Source organism: Cololabis saira, chromosome 16, assembly GCF_033807715.1.
Source record: "Cololabis saira isolate AMF1-May2022 chromosome 16, fColSai1.1, whole genome shotgun sequence".
Taxonomy (NCBI): domain Eukaryota; kingdom Metazoa; phylum Chordata; class Actinopteri; order Beloniformes; family Belonidae; genus Cololabis; species Cololabis saira.
The window spans coordinates 5,301,670-5,322,805 of record NC_084602.1 but is presented as its reverse complement, the minus strand read 5'-3'; the positions used below and the strand labels follow the sequence as shown (position 1 = coordinate 5,322,805).

Genomic DNA, 21,136 nt, shown 5'->3' with positions numbered 1-21,136 from the left:
ATACAGAGAAAAAAGTCGAAATGTCAAGATTAATGTTGAAGTACAATTTCGAGAAAAAAGTCGAAATGTTGAGAAAAAAGTCAAAATTTTGTGAATAAAGTTGAAATGTTGAGAAAAAAGGCGAAATGTCGTGAATAAAGTTGAGATGTGGAAAAAAAGGCGATATTTCGACTTTATTCACAAAATTTCGACTTTATTCTCGAAATTGTACTTCAACATTAATCTCGACATTTCGACTTTTTTCTTGACATTACGACTTTATTCTCGAAATTGTACTTCAACATTAATCTCGACATTTCGACTTTTTTCTCTACATTACGACTTTTTTCTCGAAGTGCACAATAAAAAAAAATCTTCCAGTCTCAAATTTGTTTTCTCTTGCATGGCCCTAATACTCTTCTGTAATGATGCACTGGTACGGTGAGGAACAAATGATTTTCTTATGTCCTTATATGTAAAACATGACATGTTTGGATTGTGTGGTCCCACCTGCCCCCCCGAGTGGGTAAATGATGTCTAGCTGAGCAACAAGCCTCAGCTCTGTGGCGTGCCTTGCTTGTGCATTTCCCCCACAGATGACAAAGAAGAATAGAGCCGTTTAGCTTGCATTGAATCATTTTTCTTGTCCTCATCAGCCAGAAATTGATTTAGGTTTGGAAAGGTTTTTTTGAACTTGAGCCAAAAGTAAATGCTGTGTCACTTTGGTGGCTCCCAGCCAAGAGGGAGGAGGGTGGGGGGTAAAAGAGGAGAACAAAACAAGAACAGAGGCAGAGCAACTATCTCCTTTGTTTGAATTTGTCCTGAGTTGACCAGAAATACACAGATATTAAAAGGAGAAGGGATAGGTTGGGTTGAATCCTAGTAATTAGCTTCCCTGATCAGTGGGTCCCTGGACGATATGTTGGATCTCTTCTTCTTTCTTTTGATCCTGGTATCTACATGTGCTGGTTGTGAGATGCAGTTTCTACCCTTCTGGACTTTATGCACCATGTTGGAAAGCAAAATGCTGGCAGAAATGTACCCACAGTCCCGGTTTGTGCACAGTTAGCTTTGCACACATGTGAAGTCGTAAACACGGGTGAGAGAAAGTGGGGGAAACAGCAAACTCCAACCTATTAGGCGCAGGGCTTGTACAGCGTAAGCGACATGCCACTTCTACTGCCCTCGCCGCAATAATGCTGCCTTGCATTCCTCTCTTATCGATCCAAGCGCTTGCTCCAACATAGCTAATGCACTGGCAGCTTGGCTCTCAGCGCCAAACAGCAGTTAGCTCAGACAATCAAATATTGAAGCACCTACACTTCCGTGGTGCTTGGTGCTGAGTGCAGCCGTCAATCGGTCATGTCTGTGATACAGTGAAGCATCGCATCTTTGGTGGAACATGCATCGCAGGTCAGCATGCAGCTCCCGAAGCTCCGGCCTGCAAACATTAGGGGTGTAACAATATATCGTGCCACGAAATTTCGCGATACAAAAACGTCACAATACGTGTCGTGGAGATGACAAACTATATCGCGATATTATGTTATTAATATTAATCTATTGTGTTGACCAGAAACGCGCATCTGACCACGACCGCGGCCGCATCTCGACCCGCGGACCAAAATCTTACTCTGCTCAGAAGAAACTAGTCCCGTTTTGAGCTCTGAACTTTTACTAATGTAAGGCTGGCGTAGAGTTAAGCCTTACCTTATGAAATCAAACCTTTTTGGGGTCGTGAGTAGGATAAACACGCGGGCAACTTCTGCTGAGTTCCAGTGTACTTTAATGTCCCTCAACAGTGTAGGATTTTAGAACATCAACACAGCACCTAGTGCTGTATCACTCCGCCCAATCTAAAACATACTAATAATTACAGATAAACTGACTAGTGTCATTATAGTCCCTGATTTACATCAGAATATAAAGAATATATTTATAAAATAATGAACCCTGAATTACCAAAATAAACTTCTTAACAAAAATAAATCTCCTCTTACACTTATAAGGTGAGCATGAATCAATCTTTTTTATGATGTAAAATTGTATGTATTTATTTACTTTTATTTATTTATTTAATTTTAGTTCAATTAGAAAGAAAAAAGTCAAATCATACATGAGAGAAACTAAATATTTGTACTTGTATGAAACTGAAGATGCATAATGCAAACCTGACATTTACTTTTAGTTCAGTTTGTGGAAAATGGTTGGCCTGGCTTTCTCTTTAAAACTTAAACAGTTATAAATCATTACAAACTGTAACAATACGGCAAACACACAGTATTGTTTTGTATTTTGTGTCTTTCAAATAAAAGACAATTTTTTCCAGTCATATGTTCCTCATTCAAGGTTGTTAAAAAAATACTGCTATAATATCGTATCGTATCGTTATCGTGACCTCAATATCGTGTATCGTACCGTATCGTGAGATTACTGTATCGTTACACCCCTAGCAAACATGCACAAAAGAGAAAAAAGGGGGCAGCACAAGGACTACAGGAACGATGGAACTGGTTCCCAGTTGGGTTCATGAGACAGACGCCCTCTCCATCGTTACAGGTCCAGACTGCTGCTGTTGCACGATTCCTCACCACGAGCCACCTTTCCTCGGCTCTCACACTTTCCATGCAAGGATATGTTCATGTGGAAAAAAAAGCTCTTGAGTGTCGTTGAAGAACAGACAATCAAATATTACCAAAACTAATTCGATCAGGGGTCTTCAACCGGGGGCTGTGACCCCTAGGGGGACGCGGAGGTACTGCAGGGGGTCCTCCAACTTCAAAAGAAATAAAGGCAATTTTAACCAAAATAATTTGTGAGAGATAAAGAAATCAAAAATAATAATAATATATAGGCTATATATATATATATATATATATATATATATATATATATATATATATATATATATATATATATATATATAAATATATGTATGATTGAGAAAACTCCATTAACAGGTGATAATAATCTACTTTTGACAATAACTATCTAGTCTACAACTCTACATAAATGATTCCCCTGACGTGAGTCATGTGACTAATGTCAACTTTAGGGCAGAAAAACGAGCTAGCTAGCTGTTTAAGAAAAAAAATTTGTTGTGAAACTGACTTGGCTATTTCATATTTAACGCTAGTTAGACCTGATGGATACATTTGTAACAATAACGAAGCCTAAAGCTGGAGATTGTAACGTTACAGCTCGGCCTAACGTTACTCCTTCCACGTCTGCCGAGGCCAAAGTTTCATCAACCATAAACACATGTAGCTAATAACCCAGTCAGGAATTGGTTAATAAAGTGATATAAGCAGAATAAAACACATTCAAAAGTTATTATAAGCCAGGCTTAAAACTTGACACATTAAAAAAAAAAGGGAAAAAATAAGAATTCCAAGCGGGGGTCCCTGCTCTGTTTTTCTCTCATCCAAGGGTCCTTGGGCTGAAAAAGGTTGAAGACCCCTGAATAAGATTTCTTAAAGCTGGTTGTTTTCACTGACACATCTGCCGTCAGTTGACAACATATCAGTGATCCCTGAATGAATCAAGTAGATCATTTTTGTCTCTGACATGTGTCAGCGTGAACCCCACGCTGCCGCGACGCAGTCGTGAGTGTGAGGTTGTCTGAGTCTGAGTCTGAGCCAGTAATTGTTTGTATGGATGATAAGAGAAGATAGGATTGTCCTTTATTTCTCCCTCAATGGGGAAATTCACTTTGTGCAGCATGTGTTGATCACACATGCAGGGAAAAGGTAAAAAAAGTAAAAAATATATAACTACAAAATATAAACAGTATATACATTGGAATGAAAAATAAAAAGTAGTGCAGTACAGGAAAGAAAGAAAAACAGTGCAAAAAAAAAGTAGGTAGGATGTTTATGACAGATTGCACATGTTGTTATTGCACATGTTGTTATTGTCCATGTTGCAATGAGTGAGCGTAACCGGACTGCCTCAAAAAGTTGACCAGCCTGCAGCTTGGCAGGCTGCTAAGCAGGCTGTCAATATGAGTACACAAAACAAGTGCACACTCCATCAAATGAAGTTATGTCTCCATGAGACAAAAGGGAAAACAAACAAATAAAGCCCCAGCATCACCCCCCCCCATGTCTGCAGAAACATCGTCCTTGACAGATTAGGAGAATCAATCAGACTGACCGGAAAGAAGAGGGAGCGAAGGAGGAGCAGAGAGAGGACTGAGGGAAGTGTCTGTGTTTGTTGGGAGGAGGAGGAGGAGGAGGGGGGGGGGCAGCTCCTCCCATAATTAAGTTACTTCGTTGTGCTGGAGGTCCATGTTTATGGCACAGATGAGGGAGTTTCCTTCACTTGGTGGACGGCGGAGACGGCAGCGGCGAGCTCTCACTCTCTCCTCTGGCTCAGGTTATTTCTGCAACTCATCCCTCGCTGCGCCGAGACTGACCGACCTGCTCACACGGGCTTCCTCCGGACGAGAGAGGTGGAGAAGCAGCAGCAGCAGCAGCAGCAGCAGCAGCAGCAGCAGCAGCAGCTGCATCTGCAGCAGCATTAACAGCAGCAGCAGCAGCAGCACCTGCCCATCCCTCCACCACCACCTCCACCACCAGCTCCATCCTCCCGGCCCAGGACTTCTTCTCTCCTGCTGCTGCCTCCACCTTCACCGCCACCATGTGCGACTGTTTCCACCTGGCTTTCCCCAACTGGCACGCCGCCTCCTCAGGGACGGGTGAGTTTTTCCTTGTCACCCCCCCCCCACCACCACCACTGTGACGGAGGTTAAGTGTGTGTGTGTCTGTGATGGAGAGAGGCAGCAGGAGGAGCGCCGGCCGGCCGGTGCTGATGCTGACCTGCAGTGATGCTGGGTGTGTCTGCAGAGTGCAGGGAAGTGTTGGAGGATGTCATCATCGCAGATTTCAGGCAGCTCTGCATCTCTCCTCTCCCTCCAGCCGTGTGCATGCGGCACACAGACTTAGTTAAGGTGCGGATCAGAAATCAGGTCTGCAAAAACAGCAACAGACAAGTTCTGGTAGAAAAAGAGAAGAAACAAACAGAAAAATAAGATAAAAACTTTCTGTCTTTGGGCTGAAAATGGGAAGAACTTCTACCTCTGACCTTGCATGTTGTTTAAAAGGTGTTAAGAAATCCTCCAAAACTTCAGGAAGCTTCTCAGTGAGCTCTCAGATTACAGGCCTGTCTCAGAAAATTAGAATATTGTGATAAAGTTCTTTTCTGTAATGCAATTAAAAAAACTAAAATGTCATACATTCTGGATTCATTACAAATCAACTGAAATATTGCTATATGAAATATGCTTTTTATTATTTCAATAAGATTCCCAGAATATTCAAATTTTTTGAGATAGGATATTTGAGTTTTCTTAAACTGTAAGCCATAATCAGCAATATTAAAATAATAAAAGGCTTGCAATATTTCAGTTGATTTGTAATGAATCCAGAATGTATGACATTTTTGCATTACAGAAAATAAAGGACTTTATCACAATATTCTAATTTTCTGAGACAGTCCTGTATAATCAGAAATGATCAGCCACATAAATAAGTGGAACATATGGGAGGTTCAAATGATGGTGAAATGTTGCGGTTTAAGTTATTGATTAAATGATTTCAAATCATTTAGTGGGAAATTGTTCGTATTGACCTCAGTATCTTGTTTATGTACATTAGGTTGCTGGATTGTAGCGAGTGCTTATGGACAACAGTTTGTCATTCCTGACGGATGATAATCCGTGTGCATTAAACTTTGTAGGTAAAAACAAATCTTGAGAGTCACGATTAATGCCGTTGAATCACCAGGTAGATGATGCGTTCAGGGTCAACAGAAGGTGATGCACATGCTGAGTGAAGTTTTAGAGCTTCGTCTCTCACACTGAACAGTTTTGGTTGGCTAAAATATGAACCTGTCGATTAAATAAAATAAATAAATACATATTATCTCATAAATTATTGTGATTAAGCGAAATATAATAATAATGTAATAAGATAAATGAGCAGATGCACTCTTTAAAACAAGAATGAAGTAATTCTCAAGAATATTGAGTCACTGGATTGCAAAAACAATTAAAGTGTAAATGAATAAAACATAAATACAACAAAATCAAACAAAGCAGTAAATATGACTGGATCCCAGCTCTTAATAGAAACTGCACCTAATAAAATGCAAAAGGTCAGCATTGTTACTCTCAGCATTATTACTCTCAGTATGGTTACTCTCACCATGGTTACTCTCACTATAGTTACTCTCAGTATGGTTACTCTCAGTATGGTTACTCTCAGCATTGTTACTCTCACTATGGTTACTCTCAGTATGGTTACTCTCAGTATGGTTACTCTCAGTATGGTTACTCTCAGCATTATTACTCTCAGTATGGTTACTCTCACTATGGTTACTCTCACTATAGTTACTCTCAGTATGGTTACTCTCAGTATGGTTACTCTCAGCATTGTTACTCTCACTATGGTTACTCTCAGTATGGTTACTCTCAGCATTGTTACTCTCAGTATGGTTACTCTCAGCATTGTTACTCTCACTATGGTTACTCTCAGCATTGTTACTCTCAGTATGGTTACTCTCAGCATTGTTACTCTCACTATGGTTACTTTCAACATTGTTACTCTCAGCATTGTTACTCTCAGCATTGTTACTCTCAACATTGTTACTCTCAACATTGTTACTCTCAACATTGTTACTCTCAGCATTGTTACTCAGCATTGTTACTCTCAGTATGGTTACTTTCAACATTGTTACTCTCAGCATTGTTACTCTCAGCATTGTTACACTCAGTATGGTTACTTTCAGCATTGTTACTCTCAGTATTGTTACTCTCAGCATTGTTACTCAGCATTGTTACTCTCAGTATGGTTACTCTCAGCATTGTTACTTGCAGCATGGTTACTCTCAACGTTGTTACTCTCAGCATTGTTACTCAGCATTGTTACTCTCAGTATGGTTACTCTCAACATGGTTACTCTCAGCATTGTTACTCAGCATGGTTACTCTCAGTATGGTTACTCTCAGCATTGTTACTTGCAGCATGGTTACTCTCAGCATTGTTACTCAGCATTGTTACTCTCAGTATGGTTACTCTCAACATGGTTACTCTCAGCATTGTTACTCAGCATGGTTACTCTCAGCATTGTTACTCTCAGCATTGTTACTCTCAACATTGTTACTCTCAGCATTTTTACTCAGCATTGTTACTCTCACTATGGTTACTCTCAACATGGTTACTCTCAGCATTGTTACTCAGCATGGTTACTCTCAGCATTGTTACTCTCTACATTGTTACTCTCAGCATTGTTACTCTCAACATTGTTACTCTCAGCATTGTTACTCAGCATTGTTACTCTCAGTATGGTTACTTTCAACATTGTTACTCTCAGCATTGTTACTCTCAGCATTGTTACACTCAGTATGGTTACTTTCAGCATTGTTACTCTCAGTATTGTTACTCTCAGCATTGTTACTCAGCATTGTTACTCTCAGTATGGTTACTCTCAGCATTGTTACTTGCAGCATGGTTACTCTCAACGTTGTTACTCTCAGCATTGTTACTCAGCATTGTTACTCTCAGTATGGTTACTCTCAACATGGTTACTCTCAGCATTGTTACTCAGCATGGTTACTCTCAGTATGGTTACTCTCAGCATTGTTACTTGCAGCATGGTTACTCTCAGCATTGTTACTCAGCATTGTTACTCTCACTATGGTTACTCTCAACATGGTTACTCTCAGCATTGTTACTCAGCATGGTTACTCTCAGCATTGTTACTCTCTACATTGTTACTCTCAGCATTGTTACTCTCTACATTGTTACTCTCAGCATTGTTACTCTCAACATGGTTACTCTCAGCATTGTTACTCTCAGCATTGTTACTCTCAACATTGTTACTCTCAACATTGTTACTCAGCATTGTTACTCTCAGCATTGTTACTCTCAGCATTGTTACTCTCAACATTGTTACTCAGCATTGTTACTCTCAGCATTGTTACTCTCAGCATTGTTACTCTCAGCATTGTTACTCTCAACATTGGCATAATGGCTGAGGTTTTAAGGACCAAGTACCTCATGCAAGATTGAATGGCCTATTTGTGCTATTATAATGTATATTAGATCAAATATTGTTGTTGGAGTATGGTGATAGTGGATGATGAGACAAAAGTTGATATTTGGTGTATGTATATATATTATATATACATATATATATATATATATATATATATATATATATATATATATATATATATATATATTGGCCTCATTTCTTGATTATATCCATTTAGCAGGATTCTGCAGTGTTCATGTACAGTATCTCTGCTGCTGCGTTGAATTGAACCTGCCTCAGGATGTGAGCAGGTTTGTTGCAGCTCTGAGAGGTTTCAGGCGATCCTCAAGGACAGAGGGACAGAGGCATAGAGGCAGACGAGCGAGTGATCCACACAGATCGACAGTAAAGTCTAAAATAAATCATCCTGATCAATTCTGGCCCATCAGCACATCAGCAAGTTGCACAAATCCCTCTCTGACTTCAAGTGGCTTTCCCTTCAGCGGCGTATCTGTGCAGCAGCCGTCCCTCCCTCTGGGGACAGAGAACCTGCCTGGAGCATCAGCCAGTCAACCCCCCCAGGGTTTGGTTTTGTACAACATAAGCTTCGTCAGGTGTTCAGACAGCTTTCCAGACAACGCGCCTTTCAGCAGTGACACAGCTCGTAAATCAGTCTGCAAACAGGGAGGCTGTTGCGCTAGTTTCCTCCTGCAGTGGGTGTTTCTGTGTCTCTCACCCACACACACTCACTCACACTAGGGTTGCCAACTGTCCCTTGAAAAACGGACTCGTCCCATATTTACAGGACTGTCTCAGAAAATTTGAATATTTTCTGTAATGCAATTACAAAAACAAAAATGTCATACATTCTGGATTCATTACAAATCAACTGAAATATTGCAAGCCTTTTATTATTTTAATATTGCTGATCATGGTTTACAGCTTAAGAAAACTAAAATATCCTTTCTCAAAAAATTTGAATATTCTGGGAATCTTAATCTTAAGATTTAAGCCATAATAAGCAAAATTAAAATAATAAAAGGCTTGCAATATTTCAGTAGATTTGTAATGAATCCAGAACGTATGACATTTTAGTTTTTTTAATTGCATTACAGAAAATAAAGAACTTTATCACAATATTCTAATTTTCTGAGACAGTCCTGTATGAACTAAAGTACGTCCCGTATTGAGCTGAAAAGGGACGCACTTTGTCCCGTATTATTGTGAGAGTCAAAATCTAGTCATAAAATGCCAATGTAAAATGGCATTGAGCTGTTGAGTTCATAAGTTATTTTTTTCTGTTTTACTACAACTGTAGCCTACAGTCATGGCCTTTGAGGCTCAAATATGTTTAAGTTTTCTACAGACTTTCTGTTCGCACTTTTGTTATTGCACTAAAAATGTGCAATATTACAGAATGGATGTTCTTTCTTTCTATTGTTTTATATTAATTTATACAACTTTAAGTTAAGCAGGACAGGTTTCTGTTTAAGAAAGATACTTATTTTATTCAGTTCATTTTGTTATTTTGTATTACAGTGAATTGCTGGTTAATAATTAGTTTTCCATGTGTTCATGGCATTGAAAAAATATGCATCTAATTTAATTCAGGTTCGAGTCAAATAGTTAAAAAATCGTTTCACTCACAAAAAAAAGGGGCTAAAAAAATTCACCACGCCAGGAAAGGTGAAGGCATGTTGGCCGGCCCTGCAGTTGAGGTGGTCCTTATTTATTTTTCAGGGAGTTGGCAACCGTAACTCACACACTTGCATGTCTCGGCCTGGGAAAAAAAAGGTTCTTGTTTGATGCCGTAATCCAGTATTTCACATTTAATTGATTACCCTCCACAGCAGGGGAAAGACATCTGAAACATCCGTAAGAACATCTTAAAACACCAATAACTGGTCTAAAAGCAGAGTAGTGTGACTGACTGAATCTCATGGAAATTATTTCTGATTTACGGTCGCGGTCAAGTAAGAAATGGTCTCTAATAGATTAAATAACCTGTGTCTAACCTCTAGAGGCATATTTGGTAATCTCAGTCAACACACATGCAATGAAAAGTCAGGGGAAACAAGTTATAAAGCTAGAAAAGTATTTTAATATTCCTCAGAAATGTTTAAGTCCTGAGTATTTCATTGAGTGGCCTATAAAGAGCCCTCTTATTATAAATATCGAGCAGACCCTTCAATCGAGCAATTCAACAACACGATTCAGATTAAATTGAAGTCACTTGCTCTTAGTCGAAACAAATTAAATGTTTGTATACTCAGCTCATTGATATGGGCCATGTTACATTATCTATCTCTTAAATGTGTTCGTAACTTTATGCTGTGGGAATGTAGGAATGAAAAAAATGAATTCCAGAGCTGTGATGAAAAGTGGCCGTAGACGAGCAGATTGAAAGCATGCGTTTCTGCAGTCTCATGTCCTCATAATACATGCACAAAATCTAATTGTGTTTTTTCTTTTTCTTGCCTTCGCTCAAATCTAATTATAATTTAGACCCGAGCCTGCAGCCTGCAGTGAAAGGAGCTTATGTGTGTCTGTTGTGCAAAAACAAATCTATGGAGTACAAATAATGAGCTGTGTTACTTTAGATTAGTTTAGTGAAGACGGGGGCTACAGGCAGCCCTACAGGTACTGTTACCAGGTACTGTTACAGAGGAAATACAAACTTAAACAGGAGGTGTAAGAGGTGGGCTGAGGATAGACAGCTAACACTGTTTATTCTGTCAAGAATTAACTTTTAGTCTTCTTTTTTGAACCACAACAATGCTGATTGTCACTGTGTGTGTAATGAGTGTTACGTAAAAGCAGCCAGTAGTCTGTAAACCTATTTCTGGTCAAGTTAGCTCAGGCACGGAGGGACAACTCACACCCAAATCCAGCGCTGCATCCAGGCATGAATCACGGGAGACAGAACCACAGAGGCCTCAGCTGGAGCTCTCTGTCTGCAGGATCCTGCAATCAGCGTCAAGCTAGTACCATGGCTTTATGACCAGTAGGGTGTCTTACCTGTGGAAGATGAGCAGTTAAACAGTTTTTATCCTAAATAAGAAGTTAAATCTTTTTTTTTTTTTTTTTTTTTTTTTTTCCCAAATCTTAATATGTTCATCAGGGAAGGAGAGGAATTTTCTTGGGAAGCATGGCCCTGGATTTTCCCCCCAGGATCTGATGTGCTATAAAATGGGCCGCTAACCCACGAATGTCTATGAAGTCTGACAAAATCTCTGATATTTCCCAGCAAGGCCTTTGATCGTCTGTAGGCTCACAGTCAGACTGCTAGCATTAAAAATAAAATGAGTAGCATCATTATTATTATTTTTATTTATTTTATTTTTTTTCCTTTTTTTTTTCTTCTTTTTTTCTCTTCTTTTCTTTCTTTATATTGTATTTGTTTGTTTTTTCTTGTCTCTGGGTCTCTTGTAAGTGCTGGGTTGGGGATGGGAATGTGGGAGGGATATAAAAAGATGGGAAAAATGAATGGATGGAAGTATTCCCAGTTATTTTGTTTTACTACTGTTGTATAATGTGAATCTATTTCCAATAAAAAAATCATTAAAAAAAAAAAGAAGTTAAATCAGAGTGCCAGGGAAATGTCAAAGAAATCTGATATAAGCAGTTGATTAACTGGTCCATTTCTTTGTCTTACAAGTATTGCGAAATGAACATGCAAATAATATTTGAGGTAAAATCAATAGTAAGATGTTTTTCACATATCTTTCTACAAATCTTAAAAAGTAATGACATGGAAAAAACTATATTTGCATGAAAAAAACTATGTAACAAATGTAACATGAATTAATGTAATATAATGGAAGCACGTATACATTGGAATTGTCTTTTAGAAAGAATTTTATGTTAAACCTGTTCATGTAAAGTCACCAAAGCCCAAAATTATTATTTTTTTTTAGTTTATCAGGGTTCCCACTCTTTTCCTGAAATTATTTTCCAGGACCTTTCCAGAACATTTTAAGGCGACATTTTAATTAAGGCTGCTTCTCTTCCCTGTAGTCTCTGTGAGCATCTCACTCTGTTAACAACTACTTTAATGAGGTTGTTGATTCTACATGAAAAGTCATTAATCTCTCTAATTTCTTCTCCCATCTATCTGTGCACAGACACAGTATTTTAATCCAACAGTTACTTTCTATTGTCAGATAATAAACAGTGTGAAATACTGGTCAAAGTGCAGCCATTGATTATCACCTGTTACCTGTAATCAGCTCGTTCAGTGAAGGCCACGCCCACTCCAGCTCTCCTCCACCTGTCACTCAACACGGGACAGGGAGGGGCTTGTGGCCGTGGGGGAGAAAAACCTCATATCTAACGACACTTTTCAACTTTTGTCGCTAGTTTGGTCTCTAAACGTTTAGTCCTTAACGGCGTCTGAATCTGAATCTGAAGCTCTGGGTTGGAGTGCCGCTCCGAGCAGAAGAGGAGATCTGATTGGCTGGTAGAGTCACGTGGGGCGCATGTTGCCCTGATCAGGGGAACTTTTAAATCAATGTTTTTTTATTTAGCTTAATTTAGTCTGTGGATTTTACAGCATTTAAATGTGTTTGCATTATGCTGACAGTTCATATTATCTAAGGTAGCCCTGAAATCATTTTTTTTTCCTAATTCTGTTTATTGATTTTCACTCTTATAACAAACAAACAACACATACATAATAAGCAAACAAACAAAACATAATAAGCCCAAACCCCCCCCCCCCCCCAAGTTCCTCAGAAAAAGTACACAACAGAAAATATGTGAATACATAAAATAACTAGTAATAATAATCAAAAGTAAAGAATAAAAGAAAATAAAGAAAATAAAAAGGACTTAACTCAAGGAAAAAAAAATAAATTAATTGTCATCTAATCTTTGTCCATGAGAATCATTGGCCAGATTGTCCATAAAATGTAAAAGTGACCACATGTCATTAAATTCTTCAACTTTACCTCTTAGAATGTATGTTAATTTTTCTAATACTAGGTGTGAAGACATCTCTTTTAACCACTGGGTGGAATTAGGACCCTGAATATCCTTCCACTTCAAGGCTTCAAGGCTAAGGCTCTTTTGACTTGTAACAAACAAAAATCTATGAGCTTTCTTTTCTTGGCATTAGCACCAAAGTCTTCAGGGTATATATGTAATAGACATAATCTAGGTTCAACAGGAATTGTACATCAGGGGAACTTTTAACCCATTTACGTTCACTAACAAGGCAGGGGAGGATAATTTTCCAGGGAAACTTAACCGTTTCCAGGACATTTGACCAACCCCCCCTCCCCCATTTTCCATATGTCTTCCTGGACTAGAAAAATTAATAATTTTCCAGGTTTTCCAGGGCGCGCAGGAACCCTGTTTATATTACTTGGCCCTCCCTTCTGAATATTTGAAATGAAAATGTTTTTGTTTCTGGTGGTTCTAGGTAAATTAGGAAATATTTCATTAGATCGTGTAACATTAACTTTTTTTTATGAGGATAAGCTTCATGACGATATCCATTTGATAAAAAAAGGTTAACCATTCACTCGTGGCTTCTCAGCTCAACTAAATTACTTTTATTTGTACACAACAAAGTAAAAAAGGATCAGTGAAATTTAATTTCCAGCCTTTATTTAGCCAACTGTTGCATTCATACATACCACATACACCATTCATACCAATGTGCAATAATAATAATAACAATAATTATAATAACACAATCATATGCTGTAACAATGCACCTTTTAACAATCATATCTACCTCATACTGCTGCAGCTTTCACTTTTTAAAAATTGTATATATGTTAATAAGAGCTGTCATCTGTCTATTACCTATTTACTGTAGAGTGAGCGAAAATAACCATGACAAATTCCATGTCTTCTCTGACCCGACCTGGCCAAATAAACATGATTCTGATTCTGATTCTAATACATAGAAAACTTTAATAAAACCTATAAAACTTTACTTTAGTCATTGTCAACAGAGCTGTTATAGTTCCCACACAACAAATATTTGAGAAAGGAGTGTAAGTGTACGAGGTCCCGGTAGTTGGACCGGGACTGGTGAATGGTACAGCAGTCCATCATCCAGGCGGGTCCAACAGAGCTGCAGTCCTTAAGCTTTCCAAACACGGTGTCTCCGTGAGGCGTGGCTGCAGTAGCAGGGGTGTGAGAGACGTCTCTCAGGAGACTTTATGGCCTCAGGAGACTCCAGACATCGTTACATTCATTTAGTTCAGCAGTTTTCCATTCACAGACTTGGACTCGGACTGTGCGTGAGTATCTCTAAAAGCTTCTTTACACAGTTACTGTTTCAATTCAATCTGTTTCCTTTTTTGAAATAATTGAGGTTATCTTTAGGAAAATAAATAATAAATTGTATAAGATATTTTAATTTTGGCACAAAGTTATGGAACGCCGATTCATTCAATTAAATAAATAAATACTTAATTTATGAAATATTAAATTAAATAAATTAATATGACAATGAAATAAATACAAAATTACTAAAACTTTTTTATTTCATGAGAAATTATTTCATACTGGTATATTTATTTATTTCATGACAGCTTTATTTTGTAATGCCACGTTTACGTATTACATTTAATGACAGTTTTATTGTTTTCATGGCTCTTTTATTTCATGTTTTTATATTCAAATGAGGGGGCGTGGTTTATACATGGGTGTGGCCAGTCATGAACTTCAGCGCATCCTCATGAGGGGCAGGAAAGCAGAGAAAACAGAAGCCTGATGAAAACAGAAGCCTGATGAAAACCAAAGCCTGATGAAAACATCAACGAAGGGGGAAAACAAAACTCACCGAAACTCTGGGTGGACCTGGACTTTCACCAGATGTTTCAGATCAGAATACTGGAAGAAATCTGAGACTAATGGCGCTTTTCCACTAGTACCTATTCAGCCCGACTCTAACGTGCCGAGTAGATACTTTTTCTGTATCTATTCTGCCGAGGTTCTAAGCTGCTGAGTCGGCTGTATCTGACATCATCACACTACAGGCCACCGATTGGTCGGGGGGTTGGAGTCAGACGTCTGAGTCAGGAGGAGGAAATCAGAGAAAGAGACTCTGACGGATTCTTGTTCATTTTTTTCAACCAGCAATGGCAGTGCAAAAGTTCAATTCAATTCAATTCAATTTTATTTATATAGCGTCTAATACAACAGGATGTTGTCTCTAGACGCTTTCCAGAACATGAACATAAACCCCTGAGCAATTATTATATAAACAATGGCAGGTAAAAACTCCCCTAGTGGGAGAAAAGCCTTAAGCCAAACAGTGGCAAGAAAAACTCCCCTTTAGGAGGGAAGAAACCTTGAGCAGGACCAGGCTCATAAGGGGGGACCCTCCTGCTGAAGGCCAGACTGGGGGAGTCAGGGACGTCAGCAGCACACAGCAGGCAGGTGGAAGCAGCAGCGGGATACCCATAGGGGGGTGGGGGACCGCAGGCAGGTGGAAGCAGCATGCCCAAAGGGGGGTGGGGGACCATGGGCAGGTGGAAGCAGCAGTGGGATGACCGGGGGTGGGGGAGAGGGGCCGGGACCGCAGGCCAGCACGCAGCTCCCGAGGCTCCGGGCTGCAAACATGCACAAAAGAGAAAAAGGGGGTCCAGCACAAGAAACTACAGGAACGATGGACAAAAATGATAGCTATGAGATATTTATAATAAATAAAAATGGAAATGGAGAAGAGAGGAAGGGAAGAGGAGAGGAGAAGAAGGGTGAGAGGCACCGCCCAGTGGATCATGTCAGTGCCCCCCTGCAGCAGAGGCCTATAGCAGCTACTAGCACCTACACCATATTCACCCACTTACACCAGACTCACCAAGCACCCAGAATCTTTTTCCACGACCTGTTACCAACTCCGTTTATTCTGACTGCAGCACCATCCAATCAATTATATAATTATTAAATTAATTGTTGAATATTATTGTTCGGCGGTGCCAACTCTTCTGAGGTTCTGACCTCAGAAGTCTTTGGTGTCATTACATAAACCCTCACTGACTGCTCTCAGTTTGCTTTAAGAAACGAAGGAGTGAGTAATTTTAATGCGATTATAGAAAGCTAAAAATAGAAAGTTGGCCAAAATAGTTCCGAAAAGTAGTAGCCTAATCATATACATTGACTTAAATAATCTAGAAATCTAAATCTAAATTTGACATCATTTTAAGTGTCATGAGTTCCAGGGAGTGAATGAGAGTCACAATGAGGACCTTTAAAACCCTAAATTCAGTTTGGAGTGGAACGGCTTCAGACAAGGTATAAATTCAAACTAAGTGTCCCGCCTCCTTTGGTCCGAGACTCAAGACAACACTTTAGCCACTTCGGCCACCGCGCACACGTCTGGACGGCCCCAGGGCGGCTGGGATCTACTACCAGACTTTACAGGAGCAGCATCCGCAGGTAGGTGGACGGGTCGGTTCTGCAGCGTGGGCAGCGGGGATAGAAGTCAGAAACCGTCAGGGACGACTGCATGCTTGAGGAAATTTAGCTGTGGTGAGGCTCTCTCTGGTGATTACGCCTCAAACACATGCAGCCGTCAGCCGAACAAGGGTGCAGGAGGATTCGTTACAAAGTTGTGATGTCGGCTGACTGTGATTCTTTGCCTTGAGTTACTTTGTGACCTTGAGACGACAGAAAAGCTGGATGGTTTTAAACTCTCGGTCTCTCTGGTGCACTTACACAAGCTGTGAGAGCTCCTCACATGACAGATATTACTGGAGGGTGGGGTCTGACGGCTGGCTGGGGAAAACACACGGGGCAAAGCGTCAACTGCCCGATGCCTTAAAGCAGTGCAGCTTTTTAACCCTTGTACTGTCTTTGGGTCATAATGACCTAATTCTCCTGTTCCTTCTTTCCTCCTGCTCTCTCCTTCCTTCTCCCTTCCTTCTTTCCTCCTGCTCTCTCCTTCCTTCCTTCCTTCCTTCTTTCCTCCTGCTCTCTCCTTCCTTCTCCCTTCCTTCTTTACTCCCTTCCTTCCTTCTTTTCTCCCCTCATACATTCTTTCCTTATTTTCTCCTTCCTTCCTTCATTCTTCCTTCCTTCCTTCCTTCCTTCCTTCCTTCCTTCCTTCCTTCCTTCCTTCCTTCCTTCCTTCCTTCCTTCCTTCCTTCCTTCCTTCCTTCCTTCCTTCCTTCCTTCCTTCCTTCCTTCCTTCCTTCTTTTTTCCCTTCCCTCCTTCGTTCCTCCCGTCTTTCCTTCCTTCCTTCTTTCTTTTCTCCCCTCGTACATTCTTTCCTTGTTTTCTCCTTCCTTCCTTCCTTCCTTCCTTCCTTCCTTCCTTCCTTCCTTCCTTCCTTCCTTCCTTCCTTCCTTCCTTCCTTCCTTCCTTCCTTCCTTCCTTCCTTCCTTCCTTCCTTCCTTCCTTCCTTCCTTCCTTCTTTTTTCCCTTCTTTCCTTCTTTTCTCTCTTCCTTCCTTCTTTCATCCCTCCCTTCCTTCTTCTCTCCCTTCCTTCCTTCTTTCTTTCTTTCTTTCTTTCTTTCTTTCTTTCTTTCTTTCTTTCTTTCTTTCTTTCTTTCTTCCTTCCTTCCTTCTTTCCTCCCTTCCTTCCTTCTTTTCTCTCTTCCTTCCTTCTTTTCTTTCTTCTTTTCTTCCTTCCTTCTTTCCTCCCTACTTCCTTTCCTCCTTCCTTGACCCGAAGACAGCACAAGGGTTAAAGAAACTACTGATTGACTCTAGAGCAGATATGCTTTCTTAACAAATCCTGTTCACTCATCACTTAAATAACGTAACTTTTGTCTGGTTTCAGTCTTGAGACGTTTACCTCTTGCTTTCTGAAAGATATCAAAGGGAATATCCTTCCCTTTATTGCTGAATATATTGATCCTCCGAGAGACTACAGTCATCATACAACCTATCACCATTCCCTTTTTTAGCTGAAAACAACGAATAAGCGGCCAAAGGCCAGAGAGATTGGGAGTTGTGCGGATAATGTCGTAAACCACAGGAACAAGTTTCAGTAACGACCAGAGCAGCCAGCGCCAGCCGAGCTGCACAAATTAGAGTCACAAACAGCAGAGCTGTTAGCGGTCAGGGGGGGGGCTGTAATTGATCGCTGACACAGATGCAGCTTGTTCGCCGGAGCTATGACAGAGAGCACGCCGGCGTGAACCTGACCTCCGTTATTTTAGATGAGCAGCTTCTATGGTGATGAATAAACATCCACAAAAGACTCCTCTGTGGTTAAATTACATTAAAGCGTCGAGGAAGAGTAAAATATGTAATCAAATAAGAAAGAGTCTTGGGCCTCAGCCACAGGTCTCTGGTATGTCTTCAAACGCTGGTGAAGACATGTGAATAGGAACCTGTCGTTGGGACGCTCAGTCCCCGAGACCTGCTAACGTCGTCCTCTGGACTCTGAACTCTGAACTCTGAACTCAGGGACAATGGAGGGAAAAATGTGAACAAAGACATCCACGCTTCACAGGAACGCCGGGGATTATAAAACCAACACGCCCACGTCAATTAACGGAAGACCAAAATAACCCTAACCCTGTTCAGTCAGGATCCAGTCCAGGATCAAGTCCAGGATCCAGGATCCAGGATCCAGGTCAGGATCCAGTAACTCACTCACAATAACTGAGAATATCGTTCATTTGTAACTAAAACAGAAAAAATACACATTTTAAATCATTCTTGCACAAATAAAAAGTGACGGAGGTAAGCGTCGTACTACGTCCTGTTCTCTGATTGATTGGAACAACGTTGTATTCCAACATTTGATCATAATTGGATTTTGATACAGATTTGAAAACTGGGTTCGTTTGACGTTTAATGATAATAATGTAACATTGGATAGATGTTGGATGATGGTTGCTTGTCAGTACTTTATAATTAATTATGACCAGTGTTGGGACTAACGCGTTATTTACTAACGCGTTACAGTAATGCCGTTAGTTTTGAGGTAACTAATACTCTAATGCATTACTTTTTAAATTCAGTAACGCAATTACTGTTACCAAACGGTGCGTTACTCCGTTATTTCTGGCTACAGTGAAGCTTTTTTCCCCCACACGCGGAGACCAGAGGAAACATAGTGGGCGTGTGTGTGTGCGTTCAAAAACATGAGCAGTCATGGTAAGCCAAGAGAAGGAGAGTTTCGCAACGTGGAGATATTGTCATTACAGCAATCCCTGGTTTTTCGCAGGGGTTACGTTCCAAAAAGAACCCGTGATAAGTGAAATTATTTTTACAATTATTATAGAAGGCTTCAAATTGCAGAGATCAGCACCGGCTCGCACGTATTCCACTGCTCTTCTGATGCTGCTGCATCCCGACTCTGTAGCGTCTTTTTCTTCTAAAGCCGCGGTGCAGGAGTGTTTTTTCCAGAGAAGAACATAGTTATGGGTCGTTGCTGTCGCTCTTTTTTCATTCTGGGCAAAAAGATTCTTATAAACCGACATGCCACCATGGATTATATCTGAGACTGTAATGAACGTTATTGACACAGGAAGTGAAGAGGGGGGAGACTGTTTAGAATGCAGAACACGATGCACAATGCAAATCCATACAGAACCTGCTGAAATGAAGGCTAGAGGGGCATTAATGGGAGCATTTAAAATAATGTTTTTATCTAAAGTAACTAAAAAGTTACTTTTCATAGTAACGCATTACTTTTTGGTCTAAGTAACTGAGTTACTAACTGAGTTACTTTTTAATGAAGTTACTAATGGTAACTAGTTACTATTTTTCAGTAACTAGCACAACACTGGTTATGACGTTGCAACCCGTATCCAACCAAGGACCAACTTTAACGTGTCGCGGCTTCGTCGCTACCAAAGTCGCTAAAACATGTTGACAGATTTTTGAACAGTGTACCACATAAAACGGGTTTGAGTCAGTAAGCGCAACAAAATTCATACATAGAAGGCGCCCGGAATTATAAAGCGCACTGCCGATTTTTGAGAAAAGTTAAGGATTTTAAGTGCGCCCTATAGTGCGAAAATAAGGTTATTTCTCTTCAGGGATTAGGAGAGCATTTTTTTAAACTGAAAAGAACTGAATATGATCGTACACTAACAAGGACTCGTCAGCGTTATACACTCACCTTCCCTGACGGCGCAATTGCGGCGAAATTGCTGCTTTTAAATCTTAAAAACACAAACTGACTGAATAATGTAGTTGTTTAGAACGGCATCAAATTCCCCAGAAAGTAGGAGTAAGAGCAGGTAATAAGAAGTACAGCGGTTCGGTGACTCAGACATTCCCTCCTTGGGAACCTTGAGGCCGCTGGGTTGAGAGGGTCTAATGTGTAGATCAATACGCTGCATCACTTAACAGAAGTAGACGGCGAGTCTCCGGGGGGATTATTGCCGGGAAAAACTCAAAATAGCCTCGTCATCGGCTCCAGTGTCTCTACGAGCCTCCGAACAACCGACCAAGTCTGTGTTGATGAGATGAACATGAGGTCGTGTCATGATCTCGTACAACAGAAGGTGTAGTTTTACGTTCAGTAATGGCACGCCTGTGATGTTCCGTTACCCACATACACTGCCATGACCCATGTCAGTTTCCCCCATGTTGGTAAATACAGTGTTGTGATTACAAAAAAAGAAAATGAATGTCTTTTTGTCTGTTTTGACTGTGTGCTGATAGGCTAGTTTCATTCCCCTTTAAGACGGCGTGTCTGTAATCACTTTACTCCAATCATCCAGTCTGAGGCCAAGTTTACACATAGCCGGGTATAAAAACGGATATTTCCCCCTCTACGTTTTGAAAAATTCCATCATTTACACAAGATCGTTTTAAAAATCTCTTCATTTACACGAACCCGCATAAATACACTGTTAAGGTGCTATGAGCAGCCAAACCTACAGGGGGCAGTGTAACGAGAAGCATAAAGTCATGCTAGTCAATCAGATTCCCGGAAAAAAACATCAACAAATAACACGTGTAAAGCCTGAATTATGGTTCTGCGTTAAATCGACGCAGAGGGTACGCAGAGGCGACGCGCACCCTACGCTGTAGGCTCTGCGTTGGTGTAATGCGGAACCATAAATCAGCCTTTACTTCCAGTTACTTCCAAGACGGAACGAGAGTCTTTGGTTTGGAGTGACAGAGAAGTGGAGTTACTTTTAAGTGTGACGTTAGAATATAAAACAAGTAAAAAACAAGAAAATATTGACG

The 21,136-nt window shown here is 40.2% G+C and overlaps 1 protein-coding gene across 1 annotated transcript in view; it reads left to right on the top strand.

Annotated features, from left to right (window-relative positions):
• Window positions 1-4,587: 4,587 nt before the first annotated feature.
• LOC133462385 (neuroblast differentiation-associated protein AHNAK) overlaps window positions 4,588-21,136 on the top strand; it is a 33,100-nt gene continuing 16,551 nt past the window's right edge. Inside the window, exon 1 of the mRNA XM_061743610.1 lies at window positions 4,588-4,678. Within this exon, the coding sequence (XP_061599594.1) occupies window positions 4,621-4,678 (58 nt within the window). The 5' untranslated portion in view covers window positions 4,588-4,620. The remainder of the gene's footprint in view (window positions 4,679-21,136) is intronic.